The sequence below is a fragment of the Gymnodraco acuticeps genome, unplaced genomic scaffold (genome assembly GCF_902827175.1).
Source record: "Gymnodraco acuticeps unplaced genomic scaffold, fGymAcu1.1, whole genome shotgun sequence".
In the NCBI taxonomy this organism is placed as follows: Eukaryota; Metazoa; Chordata; class Actinopteri; order Perciformes; family Bathydraconidae; genus Gymnodraco; species Gymnodraco acuticeps.
Genome location: NW_022989861.1, coordinates 1,450,909 through 1,467,460, shown reverse-complemented (window position 1 = coordinate 1,467,460; position 16,552 = coordinate 1,450,909). Strand labels below are relative to the sequence as shown.

The following is a 16,552-nucleotide window of genomic DNA, read 5'->3' as shown; positions in this document are numbered from 1 at the left end:
TTATTAAAATACATCAATATTAACGTGAGCATTCCTTTCAAAAAAACAAAAAAAAATCACTTGAACAGTGATAATAAAACAATGTTCCACAAGTCTGTGCTCAAAAAAATATATAATACAATTGTGCAATCCCTTTGCTAGAACAATAAGTTATAATACTTTGTAATCTGTGCAAAAAAAGAAAAAGAAAGAAAATGCTGATATTTGGCAAAAAAGTGTGTCTCATGATCACAGCATTAGTGGCTGCAATGAGCCTGTTTGCACTGCACATTTCTTCAAAACGGGGTTGCAGGCTCAGTGGCAGCGCCAGAGATTTTCTTTTGGGGGTGCTGTGGGGTAGCTTGATGTTTCGGGTGCTCAAACATTTAGGGTTTCCCATTAATGTTCCGGTCGCTACAGTGGCATTTTGTACTCAATCAATCAATAGGATACGGCTGTAATAGGCCTGAGGATTTTTAGTCGCTCATAAATAAGTAGATCACTGTTCTTTATTTACTATGGATGCTGGCAACAGTCACATAGTCCAAAGTGAAGGTGATGTTTGACCAGTAATGGTCGAGGCGGGACTTGAGACAGTTAACCGTCTTGGATGTGACAACGCTTTCTGGCAGATCATTCCACAAGTCAACCACAAGCAGACTGAAAAAGTTGCGGCGGATAGCCAGTCTTGAGTACTGTTTCCTCAACTTGAGGCAGTGTCCACGAGTCCTGGTGTTATAATCCCACGAGTCCTGGTGTTATAATCCCCAGTGGGCATGATGTTTTGTAGATGTTGTGGAGATATTTGAAAACTTCGATCATATCTCCCCTCGCCCTTCTATAATACATACTCAGGATCTTAAGACTTTGCAGTCGTTCTTGATATGGTAGGTCCTTTAGTTCTGGAACCAGCTTCGTTGCTCTTCTCTGTATTTTCTCGATGAGCTCAGCATCCTTTTTGTACATGGGGGACCAAGGGACATTCCCATACTCGAGGCGTGGCCGTACAAGAGAGATATATAAACTACGTACTACGTCAGAGTCCAAATAAGTGTATATGATCTGCGGATCATTGCTAGGATACCATTCGCTTTGTTACTTTCCCGGCGGATATGGTCACTAAATGTCAGGGTATTATCAACATTCACACCAAGGTCCTTTTCATTCTGAGTCTCGGATAGGTTTATAGTGTTTGAATCATCACCCATATTATACTCATATTTTGGGTTCTGAAAACTTAAGTGCATTACTTTGCACTTTGCTGCATTGAATTTGAGCTGCCAACACTCGGACCACCTCAGCAATTCTCTGAGATCTGACTGAAGTTTTTCTGCATCCTCTTTACACTTAATTACCTTGAAGACTTTAGTATCATCTGCAAACATCTGAAAATGGAGCTCACATTATCGGGTAGGTCGTTGATATAGACGACAAACAGTGCAGGACCCAGGACACTCCCTTGTGGAATTCCACTGAGTACTGCAACATCCCCCACGCACATACTGTACACAGTACACCCGCGACTGTTACAATCAGCTCACGGCATATAGGTGTAAGCAGGGGTAAATACTATTTTTACAAGTGGGGAGGGGACCTAACATCCTCTAGGGGGTTCCGGGGGCATGCTCCCCCGGGAAGATTTTCTTTAAAATATTGAACTTAAATGCATCAATCTGGTGCACTTTGAGAGCTAAATGAAGAGATCTATGGATACATTTCTCAACACCCATATGAAACAGAACTGTAAACAGATTTACTTTTTCTTTATGGATATTTTACAAATCACTCTCCTTTTAAACTGTATTCTTGTTTTACTGTCATAGTATTTCACAACTGTTTTTCATTTATTCTCTTATTTTTTTTTATACCTATAATGATCATATAAACGTGTGCCTCGGAAATAATTGTTTACTTTAATCGTGACCAAACCGTTTGAGACCCACTGAGATAACTAATCTCAGTGGGTAATTTAAACACTGAGAGTCCTTTACCTCACTGAGCTGAGGTTATCTGAGCCTCTCAGTCTGACAGGCAAGAGTTCTCCCTCCACCTTGTTGTTGAAAAAGCTCCTTATATCTGTTAGCGTAGCTAGCTAGCACCAGATGCTAACAACAACAATCTCTGGTACCGGTGCGCTCTCTCTCTCCCGTGCACGCACACAAAAATGGCTCATTCCACACACACACAGAGCAGAGCTTGAATGAAACACAGAGACCCAGACATACTTGTACTGTACTTTAGCATATTGTTTTCGAATCAATAATTTTTCAAATGATGAATTTCAGACATACAAAAAAAAGACATACATTTCTTGGGGGTGCTATGGCTATCCTAGGCGGACCTGCAGCACCCCCTAGCGCCCCCCGACGCCGCCTATTGACCTTCCATCCTCAACATGTACATTACACACCTGTGTCCTACAGCGCCCTCATAGGTTTCTAAGGTTTCTAAGGGTAACTTCCGCCGGTCATTGCCAACGTCATAACCATTTTTTTTTGTCGTAACTGGTCTCACGCGCCCCCCCTGTCATGCCTCTGCGCGCCCCCCACTTTGAGAAACACTGCCATAGCAACTGGCAAAAATGAATCATATGTTTTGTATTGGGCAGTGGTGGAAGTCTATTTACTCAATAACTGTACTTAAGATCAAATATTAAGTCCTTGTACTTCACTTTATGCTGTTTATACTTTAACTCTAGTATCATTTGGATGCACATACTTTTTTACTTGAATACTTTTTAGTTACTTGTTACTTTTTCACCTTTCAGGCAGCAAAGTGCTTAACAGAGCAAGATACAGAAAAACAACAAAACATGAACAATGATACCATTAAAATTAACCAAAATTAAAAGCCATTCAAGGATTAAAAAATCCAAGGGAGATTGCTGTTTTAAGATGTATTATTACATGTAAAGCTAACCAACTGAATTCAAAGTATTTCAAATAAACCCAACCCTTACCAAATGTAGTGTTGAAGTTATGAAAACAATAATGCATCAATAACTATAATCCAATAATGTAATATATACGATTCTGAAATGGGCTATACTGCATAATGAGTCCTTTTCGCTTGTTACTTTAAATAAATGTTCATCCTTATACTTTTGTACTTTCTTGAGTAGGAATTTGAATGCAGGACCTTTCCTTGCAGCTGTGTATTTTTACACAGTATTGCTACTTTAACTTACTGTATGTTATCTCTGGTGTTTTGTACGTAGGTGAAATGGTCCAGGGAGAACTACTACCACAACCAGAGCTCTCCCTACTGTCTGCGGCTGGCCTCAGGAGACGCCTCGGGGAAGATCATAGTGTGGGATGTGGTCAGCGGCACCGCCCATTGTGAGATCCAGGAGCACTCCAAACCTATCCAGGGTAAGATACCTTCCACAAACCCCCCCTCTTCCTCTCATGTAGGCTTGGAATGATTTCTTGTCCCTCAGTTCTGTAGAGGAAGGATATCAACCCCAGGGGCCCTGCCAAGGAGAAACTTGGAACTGTTGTTGACTATTTGTTTTCATTAAGAAGCTCTTACCATCATTCTCTGCCCTTTCTGTTCTGGCACTTACTTTACTCTTTATTCTCCCCTCTGTTTCTTGCTCTTTCTCTGCCAGACTTGGAGTGGTTATGGAATCAGGATGCGTCTCGTGATCTACTGTTGGCCATCCACCCTCCCAACTACATCGTGCTGTGGAACGGAGACACGGGCACCAAGCTGTGGAAGAAGAGCTACGCTGAGAACATCCTCTCCTTCTCATTTGACCCCTTTGACCCCTCCAATATGGCATGTAAGTTATCAACAAATGTGTCGAAAAAAAATGTGACTCAGCCTTTGTTTATACGCTGTTTACATTTTTTATTTTGTTAACTTTTTTGTAATTGGAGGTGGAATTAGATTTAAGTTATATTAAGATGACACATATGAGAGAGACTTTGCTGCCTTCCTTTTAAATTGAAATAAATATATTTTACCATTTCTCTTTACTGACAGTTGTGACAGCATATGCAGCTTTTATACGGTTTTTTTCTGTCTTTTGGCAGTGCTGACCAGTGAAGGAATAGTCTTTATCACAGACTTCTCCCACTCCAAACCCCCGGGCAGCGCTGGTAAAAAGGTCTACATCGCCAGCCCCCATGCAAGCCCCGCCCACACCAAGCCTGCCTCCGCCATCTCCCTTGCCCCCACAGGCGCCAAGAAGGCCCTCAACAAGGTCAAAGTGCTCATCACCAATGAAAAACCCACGTAAGTCAGAATTTCTTTATAAATGTATTGCTAATTTAAACTTTGCCCATATGTCAGTAAATCCACCAGCAACCTTCTCTGCATTTTAAGTAAGGTCCTTAAAAGTTTTACTAGAACAACCTCGAATCAAGGACTTTGCTCTGGGTCAACTCACTTGAGTTTTATACAAGCAGTTCCAAGAATGTTATCAAACAATGTCTTGGTCTAAGGATATCTAAAGTGTTTGTATTTGTTGTACGCCCTTGACCTGTAGTGAATCTACACCTGTCAGCATGTAGGTATAATATTATGTCCTCTGCTGCAGGTAAAAATGAAGACAAAAAGTTTAATTTCATGATATATGAGTTTGTTGTTAATCCAAATGTGTAATAACATGTAAACAAGTCTATCTATGTAGCACAATACACCATTGAATGAGCTTTCGGCAGGTTGAGAATGCCAATTATACACTCCTTTTGTGTCTCTGTAACATGTGCTGCTCTTCCCCTTTTTTTCAATAACTTAAGGAGGACATATTCTGCTCATTTTCAGGTTCATATTTGTATTTTGTGCCTCTACTGTGACATATCTATATGCTTTAATGTTCAAAAAGCTCTTTATTTTCCTCACACTGCCTGTGCTGCAGCACCTCTTTTCACCCTCTGTCTGAAACCAGAGCCCAGTCTGCTCTGATTGGTTAGCTGGCTGGCTCTATTGTGATTGGCCAACTGCCTAGAGATTTCCCGCCCCTAAGCAAATCACATACATTGTGTTGGAGCACTGGTGTTACAAAGTGATGTCACTATGTGGCTAAGTCTACTTGCCTCTTTGGGAGAAATGATGTTTGGTAGAATACACACAACAAAAAACAAACAAACTATTGATCACACCTGAGAGATCTGAAGTTGAAAATGATGTTTCTGTCAAAAGGATGAAATAACAGGTTTCGCTATTGGAGAATAATAATGGATTTTGGATTATGTTTTCATTTTGTGCCTTAGGTTGTTTATTTGTTCTACCCAAGCTTTAAGATTTAAGATTGATCAATGTGACAAAGTTAAAAATTGAATTTTCATTCTCAGGGTTAAACAAGTTAAAATGAATGAATGTATTATGTGTTGTGACTTCACCTGTATTGAATACTTCAATTTACAAAAACGAGTACCTCTTTTTTCTCCATTAAGTATTAAACTGAACACTGACATTTGAATTGTGTTAGACATAACTTTACAAAAAGTTTGGGTGTATCAGGGACCAAAGGCCTGTTTGATGTGCTGCCTGCTTCCTGCCTGAGTGGCTGTGGCTGTCACACAGGCTTATTTATAGCCGCCTCTCTGTCCACCTACTCAACCAACTCTAATAACAATCACTCCATTAATCTTACTTTTCTTTATTCTCTCTCACTCCACTCGGCCGCCGTGTCCATTTCACTCTTTGTGTCTTCTGTTGGTGTGTGACACGTTCTTCCCTCACCTATAACGCAGTGTGTAATTGCTCTGGAAAATACTGTAATCCATCATTACGCCTTTGTCCGCGTTCCGGTATCTCTCCTCTCTAGTGCTGTCTGCCTGTGGTTGATATATTGGGGGATTTAAACAAGACTGATATCAATGTATGTTATCAGAAACATGTTGAAAACAGTATTACATCATACACATTAGTGTCTCATCAGATATCTATTCATCAGTTTTTTAGCCAGCACAAATATGACAAACAATAACAAAGGCGACCAACCTTGTCAGTATTGTAATATTTCTACATCTAATGCTACTTATCCTTACGATGTTAGACACTGAGCTACATTGCCAACAACCCATGAGGTTTATATGTCCCACCATTTTGGGAATGAGCAAACATTCTAAAGCAGCTAGTTTGCTAGAAATACACAGAAGAGCAACTGATGATTTGGGAAAGAGTAGCCATAGCAAACTCATGTTGTTTTGATAAAGAAGTCAGTGTGTCAATAATCAGCTTTTCCATCAGTTCATGCTGCAGGCAGCACGAGTAGTTTTCCACACAGCAGCGCACAATAAACTTGTTTACCTGTAGAAGCCTGTAGCCTCTGAACCTCCATTCACCGGCACACAGTGCCGTTCTCAGGGTGCTAATGAAGAAATGTAGAAAATAACAGTGGGCCTGTCTTGTGCATTTGATGAACATACGCTAACCACAAAAAAATAAAATAGATTGAGTTTCCTGTGACTGTTTCACAACAATCCACCTAGTGTTTCACCAATTTTAATGTAGCAGTAGGATGTTCCTTTATGAATTAGCAGTAACTTAATACAGCTCTAAAAGGGTGTAAAATGAGTGAACAGTATAGTGAGTAAGATACAATAACCTTGGTAACAAGACATTCATGTGTTAGAATACTGTATTCTGCCCTAACAATTCCCCTGCTACATGTTAAATTCAGACCATAGCTGATATCTTGAGGGGCGTTCATTTGAATTTTCTCTGTCCAAAACTACCGCTATGATTATTTCATTATTTGCCCTTGCAATGTTAATGAAAGTGAAAAGTGATCTGTGTGTCTGCCCTGTCATTTGGATCCCCTCCAAATTGTAATGAGTTCTTTGTTGGTCTATGCGACATGCTTCCACTAAGTTCCATGAAAATGTAGCCAAAAGATTTATCGTAATCTCGCTGCCAGACTAACCGGGCCAAAAACATAACCTCCCATTTGGCGGACATGTGATACATCACTGGGTCAAACCCTGAAATGAACCAAACTATTTCATAGCAAGTCTCTGCCATTTCCAGCTGCTGTTGGTCTTCTCTTAGCCACAACTGGGGGGTCTCTATCATAAAACATAGTTATGCACACATTTGTTGCTCATTTTAGAATCAAGGCCAAATTGTTAATTTATGCACCACTGCCTGCCAGTATGAAGTTTTGTGAGTTTATTCTGTGGACATCAGAAGCTCAATCTGACTACATTATGTATACGCATTTGATTTTAAGGTCCTCTGGGTAATTTATGTTTATTTATCATGAATAAACAATACAACTTCTGTTGAAAGACAGTAAAAGCGGTCCTCTGAGGTTGCCTCATGTGCTTTGTGTGTGCGCACTATGCAGTGTTTCCCCTAGGTTTACTGCTTTGGGGGGGGTTTGGGATATTTTTTCTTAGGGTCAAAAACACTAAACTCACAACTTAAAATGAAAGCGTTTAGTTTATTTAATGAAAGAGCACATGTTCAATATTAAAAGTGACAGTAGATATGGATTAGTTGCAATTTGGTGCTATATATATAAATAAAAATAAAACAATTATAATTTTTTTTTTTTTTTTAACACCTTGAATTTCAGGGGGGGTGCAGGGCTCCGTTGGCGGGGCGCAGCGCCCCTCCAAGACAATGGTAGGGGAAACACTGCTATGTATGATCCCTGGACTGCTGCAACCTTCATGGGTTATTCACAGCAAAGAGGAGTGTGTTTTGGAAATACAGTTGAATTTTTTGCGAGGGTTTGGTTAGATTTTCTCTTCTCTTTTTCTGCTTTTCCTCTTTCTCTCTGAAGCTCTGTCTTTTTATTTTATTCCATCTAATACACAGAAGCCTCTTTTATTCTTTCTTTCTGATGTTTTCTGCCTTTGGTCGTTTCAGTCCCAATCTCTGCCTCGCCTGACTTCAGTAACAGTGTGATTTAGCTCAGCAACTCCTAAAGGTTACCAAATTGAGTCCATTTTTATCTGTTGCGCCTTTCCCCGGATGATAATGATCTCCTTTGTGTTATAAAGTTTGTCTCTTTTATTTCATCTCATGGTGACCTAAAGGAATGAAGCTGTAGGAATGAGTAACGACCATGGCCTGCTCATAAATTCTGCCAAACCTGCCCTCTGTTCCCTTTCGATTTAATTGAAGTATTTGTGACGCCTTTGTTGTCGAATGGAGAGATCAGACCTTGCTGCTGCCATGGATATAGCATTTGTAATGACTTAAACACAAATGAAAGGACTTACAGGAAACATACATTTTTAAAGCACGTTAAATAATTCAATGGCTTTTTTTGTGATGCTGCAAATAAATTCATCAGTTTTTAAATTTGGTATAATGCTGTATCATTATACCAAATTCACTTTTAAGTTCTCCCTCATTTGCCTGTGACTCACAAAGACCACAAACGCAATAACTAATACATCCATCCTTCTGTATGGGAAGACATAAATAAATATCAATTTGATGTTAGGAAAGAGACAGTTGTTTTTATTAAAGAGGTCCTCCTGTAGTCTGTTATATATGTTTTTGTGTGGTTGAATGTTCAGTAAAGGCTGAAATACCAAAGTTCAGTTGACAAAGTCCAAGTTCCCTCCAGAGGGAGTTTTTGCAGTTCCCCCTGCGTGAAACGCCTCGATTTTAGTCCTTTGTTTACTTCTGTAACTTGATGACATCACTATGTAACGCTTGCTCTTCTATTGGCTGGCTCTCCAACACATTGTATACGATAGGCTAAGGTGCGGGCATTGCTAAGCAGTTGACCAATAACAACAGAGCCGGCCAGCTGACCAATCAGAGCAGACTGGGCTCTGGTTTCAGACAGAGGGTGAAAAGAGGTGCTGCAGCACAGGCAGTATGAGGAAAATAAAGTCCTTTTTGAACATTAAAGCATGGAAACATGTCACAGTAGAGACACAAAATACAATATGGAACCTTAAAATGAGCATAATATTTCCTCTTTAAAGCTTGTTTTAAATCCATCATCACATTGGTGTGTTTGCATATAAGTGTGCTGTTGTAGCAGAGGCTTATTATATTTTTTTGGCGATGTGTCTGCTGAATTTACATTACATTACATTACATTTGCATTTAGCTGACGCTTTTATCCAAAGCGACTTACAATAAGTACATTCGACCAGGAAGACACAACCTTGAAGAAAACAGAATCATATAAGTACATCAGGTTTCATAGAGCCAAACATTTCAAGTGCTACTCAACTGGCTTTAGATAAGCCAGTCCTTTATTAGTATATACGTGCTTTGTTAATAAATCTATCGCTCGAAGTGGAGTCGAAAGAGATGAGTTTTCAGTCTGCGCCGGAAGATGTGCAAGCTATCTGCTGTCCTGATGTCAATGGGGAGCTCATTCCACCATCTTGGAGCCAGGATAGCAAACCCACGTGTTTTTGCTGATGGGAACTTGGGTCCCCCTCGCAGCGAGGGTGCAGCGAGTCGTTTGGCTGATGCAGAGCGTAGTGCACGTGCTGGGGTGTACGGTTTAACCATGTCCTGGATGTACGAAGGGCCAGATCCATTCGCAGCATGGTAAGCAAGTACCAGTGTCTTGAAGTGGATTCTAGCAGTTACCAGTGAAGGGAGCGGAGGAGCGGAGTGGTGTGGGAACATTTAGGAAGGTTGAAGACCAGACGAGCCGCTGCATTCTGGGTGAGCTGCAGAGGTCGGATGGCACATGCAGGTAGACCAGCCAGGAGGGAGTTGCAGTAGTCTAGGCGTGAGATGACGAGAGCCTGGACCAGAACCTGCGTGGCTTTCTGTGTCAGCTGGGGACGTATCTTCCTGATGTTGTAAAGCGTGTATCTGCAGCAACGGGTTGTAGCAGCGATGTTTGCAGTGAAGGACAGGTTGTTATCTAGGGTCACACCCAGATTCCTTGCAGTCTGAGTCGGGGAAACAACTGAGGTGCCGATGTTGATTGTTAGGTCAAGAGTGGGACAATCTTTTCCCGGAAGGAAGAGGAGCTCAGTCTTGAATAAGACAAACTTTATTTTCCTACTTATTAATAAAAAAAGTTTGGTCTCTTCAAACATGTCTTGTTTGCTGTGTCTAAAACAAGAATGGCCAACGTGTAGGAAATACATTAATACATCATTAACCCTTTTTTTCGAGAACATTTTTCCCAGTTCAGATGATCTGACACTGAAATTAATTAGATGTTTCTACTTTGTGTGCATCCCCCGGTCCTCCTCTTCCTGTGGCGCTGCAGTGCGGAGGCGGTGACGTTGAACGACTGTCTTCAGCTGTCCTACCTGCCGTCCAAGAGGAACCACATGCTGCTGCTCTACCCCAGAGAGATCCTCATCCTGGACCTGGAGCTCAGCCAGACCGTGGGGGTGGTGGCCATCGAGCGCTCCGGGGTGCCCTTTGTTCAGGTGAGGCATGCCGTACAGTACATGAACAGCAAAAATTATATAATCGTTATCTCTGTATAGCTTGAAAGAATCAAAGTTTGTGGAAATCGCAAACCTGAAGAGAGTTAACCTAGTTTTTGGTGGAGAGCAGGTGACTCGTTTTGCAATTGCATTAATTTTGTATTCACAGAATTCTGTCTTAGGGAAAGACATTCCTTCTTTGCATTTCAAGGCTCACGCAGACATATTTCCCAATTTTTGCTCTGACGTCTTAGTTAGTCTGGGCTAGATAAAGAAAGCATGGCTGCGCTGTCTCGCTCCAACACGCTTCCTACATCACCTTCTTTCCCCATAATATGATCCAGTTTCTACCTTCATTACTTTACTTGAAGGGCTCTTTTTTCATCAATGATTCTCCCAGGGAGCCAATTCCGCCTGCTGTATATAATAAAGTTCTCTACTTTTCTTCCTCCTTCTCAGTGCTCACCTCATTAAGGTCTGATGACTGAACAGCAATGCCAGGCAGTGCTTTAGCGTTAGCACAGAAATCTCACTGTCCTTACATATTGTCTGACCTTATGTTCCTTTCTACGGCCACATTCATCAGCACCGGTGACCTTTAGGTGACTTTCCCATTTTTTTTTTTAAAGTCTGGATTTCTAATTGGAAATTGATGAATGCTGTGAGGGTATTAGATACAGGATTTTTCACGGCTGCAGAGCCAGTAATGGAACAGAAACTGTCTCTTAATGTCACTCTGTTCCCACTCCCTACTCTCTGTCCCTCTGAGTGAATAACCCTCGTAATTGTTGTGTATCTTATGTTTTTCATTGTGGTAGTTCTACTCTATTTTAGCCATAATATGCCATTTGAAATATATAACATAGCTATGCATGTATGCAAAAGCAATGCCCAGATTACTCTTCCTCCATTTATCACAACAGCCAATTGACATTTTCTGTGAGCGTGAAATTGTAAACTTTATCTCGCTCCCATAAATCATACTTATATGGGACTGTCAGCAATCTTGTTTTTAATAAATGTCCATGGTTAAAGAGTACAAAGATGGAGAACAAGCCTTTGTAATCGAGGAGTAAGTCCTGAAGTCACAGAGCCAGGAGTCCAGGGGTATTACTCAGCCGCCCAGGCCCTGTCCGGCCAACGCCTCCCTCCTCTAAGTGTTATAAAGTGCTTGTCTCTCGGCCAATTTACATGACTGATGACACCGCTGCAGCAAAGGTCCAGACCAGTGTAGACGCTCCAAGGAAAGACAGGGAAATATAGACACATCTATACTGCACGCTGTCAGATCTGGCACATATCCCATTTATTAGGTGTACCTTCAGTTGCTGTACATATAATGCAATCCATGGGGGGGATCTGGGTTTAAAATGATTATAACAACAAAGGTGAGGCTCATAATTGTAAAAAAAGGTTGATTGACAATTCCATATAAGTACTTAAACTGGCCATAATTCATTTTTCGATCGATGGATTCTGCTCAGTGGCGTAACAAAGTTGTGATTGGCCCCGGTGCAAATATTTTTTTGGGCCCCCCATTTTGGCCCCCCCTCCCCCCCCATCGCCCCAAACCTGATGCGCTCACACACGCACGGACATACACTCTCTCTTGTCCTTTCTCTTTTGAGCGCCGTTCTTGTGCTTTGGTTTGCTGTACATTATAAATGCAAGCTATTACATTTTTATAATGCTGCCGAACTTGCTGCTGCTAGCTACACAGTACAGTACAGTTTGATTAAACGGTTTGCTCGTCATGCAAAGTATCACATGACATGAAAGGGAGCAAGGTCATTGGACAGACAAATTACAAATGCATAGGTTACTTGGTTACTTTGAAGACTGCGTGAACCGGTCAATGCCATTGGGGCCCCCCAAAAAAAAACATTATTATTAATATAAAAGTTATTAGGTTCCAGCTAATTGTTCCTTTTGTTTGAATCAGGAGCACAGACAACGTCAGGGTTGAAGGACCCTAATAGAAGTGTAGCAGTTATGATTCTGCTAAATATCATTTGAGCATTTTAGTAATACACTGGACATCAAGGGCACACTTATTTTGTATTTGATTTGAGTATTTTATATGAATATTGTTATGAAAATTCAGGACTTTTTTAGAAAATTCCCAACAAAAAAAATTAAATAGCTCTCATAGCTCACAACTTGCTCCTTTTTCCGATAGCTTATATGCATTTAACCCTATGAATATAAGTCAATGCTGCATGGTACTTTTACACTGGACAAGTAGGACACACCCCTTTTTATTTTTTTCCTATTTTATGAGAATAATGTTATACATTTTATGCAGTTTATTTTTGTGACTTCGAATCAATGCAGTATTGTATTCCAACACTGAACAAGTATTACTGTCCTTTATTTTCATTTTGTATGAATACATTTATAAAAATTAAGAACGAAGCCTACAAAAAAAGCCTCAACTTGTTTCCCTTAGGCATCAGAAAAGTGTAGACATTTTTATTCACCAAAAATAAATTCATCATAAAAAAAAGATTAGTAATTTAATCCATCTGTGAAGAGCAAAGAATACAAGTAAACTTATTGTTTTTCCTATCTTGTTACATTTGGGTTGGTTCTAAATAAAGAAAATGAAATACACACACAAGCAAACTAAATAACTATGGGATTAGTTTTGTATCATAAAGATAAAGCAACACTTTCTCAGAATAAAGCAAAACTATGAGTTTAAAAGAAGAAAAAAACTAAATCAAGCAAAATAAAGTAATTTCAAAAATAAAACTATAAGTTGCAAACAAATCATTTGTGTAATCATGTAAACTATAAGTATTTTTTCTTTGTTTTAACATAGGTTTTTGTTTGCAGTTCTTGTTTCTTCTTTCTCAATGATCAGACTTTTGTTCTCGCTGCAGCTCTCTCGTTTGCGCTCCCTCATTTTTTGTTTGAGATTTTGACACAAACATCCCAGGTGGGCGGGACTTTCAGGGGTGTGTCCCCATTGGCTACTCAGCTTTTGAGTGGCAGCCCACTACACCACAGATCATACAGTGCAACTCATGCAGCAAACTCCGGAGTCCACTCGGCCACGTTGGTGTCTCCTGGGGGGTTTTCATGAACATATCGGACTTATTTTATAGATTGCAGTGCATTATACTTGTGATGTGTAGTTCATACTTTACATATTTTAATACCTGAACACACTGCTGCTGTTAAATAATTTCCCAATTTGGGATTGATAAAGTGTCTGTCTATTTATTTTATAGATCAAAAAAACACATCTATGTATTTTTAAGCTAAAGGTGATACACAATATAAACTGTTGTGGTGCCGAGAGACGGGAGTCGGAGGCGGGGTATCAAAGTTACAAGCTCTACTTTTATTTAGCATCGGAACACACATGTAAACAACTTCATGCCCGGGAAGCGAAGACCGGCGGAAACAGGAAGTCCGGCTCACTCAAATGTCCGTGCGGAACAATACCCCAACCCATAGATCCGTGGGTGAATAATGTCAATCACCACACAAGCCCCCCCAGTATTCACCCATAGTCAAAATCCTCGTGCCTGGGAGGAAGTACCACCCGACCCCGGCGCGTACGGACCACAGGGGCCGAGGAGGGCGGGGCCGCAGGCGAGGGCAGGGGCGCCAACGAGGGCATCCCCACAGGGGGCAGGCCATGGGAGGGCGGCCCCGACGTGGGGGCAGAGCCAACTCCAACGGCCTGGAAATGTCCACGTGAGCAGGCTTAATCCGATCAACGGACACAGTCTCAGGCCTGCCACCAACGTCCACCACCAGGCTCTTGTCCCCGTGACGTATGACCCTGAACGGACCGTCGTAAGGGGGCCGCAGGGGGCCGCGGTGGGCGTCGTGGCGAATAAAAACGAAATCGGCCGACCGTAATCCGGGGGACACCCGGAATGCTGGGTTGCTGTGCTGCGACGTGGGGACGGGCGTGAATGTCCCGGCGGTCTCCAGCAGGGAGGAGCGCTGCCCGGCTGCAGACCAGGGCACAGTGGCGGTGGGAATGAATTCCCCAGGGACCCGTAGCGTCTGACCATAGACGAGCTCCGCCGACGAGGACTGCAGGTCTTCTTTGGGGGCACACCTGAGGCCGAGCATAACCCACGGGAGCTTATCCACCCAGTTGCCGTCTATCAAGCCGGCACGCAGTGACGCCTTCATGGACCGGTGAAACCGCTCACACAATCCGTTAGCCTGGGGGTGATATGCAGTGGTGCGGTGCAGCTTGACCCCCAAACCCACAGGAACAGCGTTCCACAGCTCCGAGGTGAACTGAGAACCGCGGTCAGAGGAGAGGTCAGACGGGGTCCCGAATCGCGCCACCCACGTGCCGATGAAAGCGCGGGCGACGTCGGAAGCTGATGTCGAGGCGAGGGGAACGGCCTCGGGCCAGCGGGTCGTCCTGTCCACCATCGTAAACAGGTAAGTGAAACCGTGAGAGGGGGGAAGCGGACCTACGAGGTCGACATTGACATGGTCAAACCTCCTCTCAGGAACCGCAAAAAGTTCAAAAGGGGCCCTAGTATGGCGGTGGGCTTTGGCCCGTTGACAGGCCACGCACGAGTCGACCCAGGACCTCACGTCCTTCTTAAGCCCCTGCCACACGAACTTCTGTGACAACAACTTCACGGACGGCTTCCTACCGGGGTGGGAAAGATTGTGAACTGCCTCAAAAACGGGTCGACGCCAGTCCGCAGGGACCAGCGGTCGAGGCTGGCCCGTGGAGACGTCACACCACAGCTTTGTGCCAGAGTCACCGACCGTGACCTCCTCCAGGCGTAATCCCGTGACCGAGGCCTTGAGGGTCTGGACCCCGTGGTCAGAGGCCTGGTCAGCGCCCATGCGGAGGTAATCAAGGCCCAGCTGCACAGCTCCGATGACCGCTCTGGAGAGGCAGTCCGCGACCACGTTAGCCTTGCCAGCGATGTGTCGTATGTCCGTGGTGTACTAGGAGATGAACGAAAGCTGGCGTTGCTGTCGGGCGGACCACGGCTCGGCCACCTTGGACATGCAGAAGGTCAGTGGCTTGTGATCCACGAACGCCGCAAACTCCCGGCCTTCCAGCAGGAAACGGAAGTGGCGAACCGCCAAATAGAGACCAAGGAGTTCTCTGTCGAAAGCGCTATACTTGCGCTCCCTGGGAGTCAACTGGCGACTGAAAAAGGCGAGCGGTTGCCAGGCACCGTCGACCCATTGTTCATGCACCGCGCCCACTGCGTAGTCAGACGCGTCAGTGGTGATAGCGATGGGGGCCCTGTGTGACGGGTGAGCCAACATTAAGATCCAGGTCCAATGGGGGGAGAGGTGGGAGAGTTCAGCATCCTACAGGAAATGTCATTTGCATGTAATATTATTTATAGGGCCGGGACTCGATTAAAAAAATTAATCTAATTAATTAGATGCTTTGTAATTAATTAATCGAAATTAATCGCATTTTTAATCACATATAAATATTTGACCTAAGAACAGTGAGAAGCAATTTTTTTCACATGGATTTTAGTATACCATTAGGCGCATTCACACCGCAGTACTTTTCCCACAAAGGTTCATGAGAACTTAGTTCATGAGAACTCTTTGAACCTGGGGGAGGATTAGGCAAATGAAGCCGCTGACGTCACTTCTTCTTCTTCTGCTTCGGGTTTACTGGCAGGCCGCAAACCACTTCACGGCGTATACTGCCGCCCAAAGTCCCCGGAGTTGGGGACTGGCTTCAGTAGAAGCTGCTGGGAGTCCCAGCAGCCTTCCGAGTAAATCGCCAGAACGCCGACACCTCCTCATCTCCACCGCTCCCATGTTTTATTTTGTGTTGCCATAAGTTAGTCTCTCTGCGTTTCTGCGCTGGGCTAATGCTAATAATGCTAATGCGAGGATAATAAAATGGCGGCTTCACAAAACTTTTTGGGAGTTTTACGGGGCGTGGTTTGCAATCCGCCCAGCCAATCAGAAATATAGCTCTTTTCTCACAAGAGAGCCTTACGAAAGTCCCTACTCTCTAGCAGCTCTCTGCTCTCTAGCAGGGACTTTCGTGGGGGTAAAAAGGTTCTCATGAACTAATTTTAGTACCGGCTCTTTTTGGTGTGAACGCGATAAAAGAGGCTAACGTCCACGCTAGCTGCTATATGTTTTGCATTGAGGTGATACTTGAGGCTTGATGTGCTGCGGTGGTATGCGAATTCCTTTTTGCATAATTTGCACACAACCGTGCTCTTATCGACGCTTCCATCCGTCCGTTTTTTAAAATAACATTT

General features: G+C 43.0%; 1 protein-coding gene across 4 annotated transcripts in view; it reads left to right on the top strand.

Annotated features, from left to right (window-relative positions):
• wdr11 (WD repeat domain 11) overlaps positions 1 to 16,552 on the top strand; it is a 111,940-nt gene that overhangs the window by 16,157 nt on the left and 79,231 nt on the right. For all 4 annotated transcript variants that reach the window (XM_034240939.1, XM_034240928.1, XM_034240958.1 and 1 more), the window contains exons 3-6: positions 3,197 to 3,350; positions 3,590 to 3,763; positions 4,017 to 4,218; positions 10,142 to 10,307. In XM_034240939.1, the coding sequence (XP_034096830.1) occupies positions 3,197 to 3,350; positions 3,590 to 3,763; positions 4,017 to 4,218; positions 10,142 to 10,307 (696 nt within the window). The remainder of the gene's footprint in view (positions 1 to 3,196; positions 3,351 to 3,589; positions 3,764 to 4,016; positions 4,219 to 10,141; positions 10,308 to 16,552) is intronic.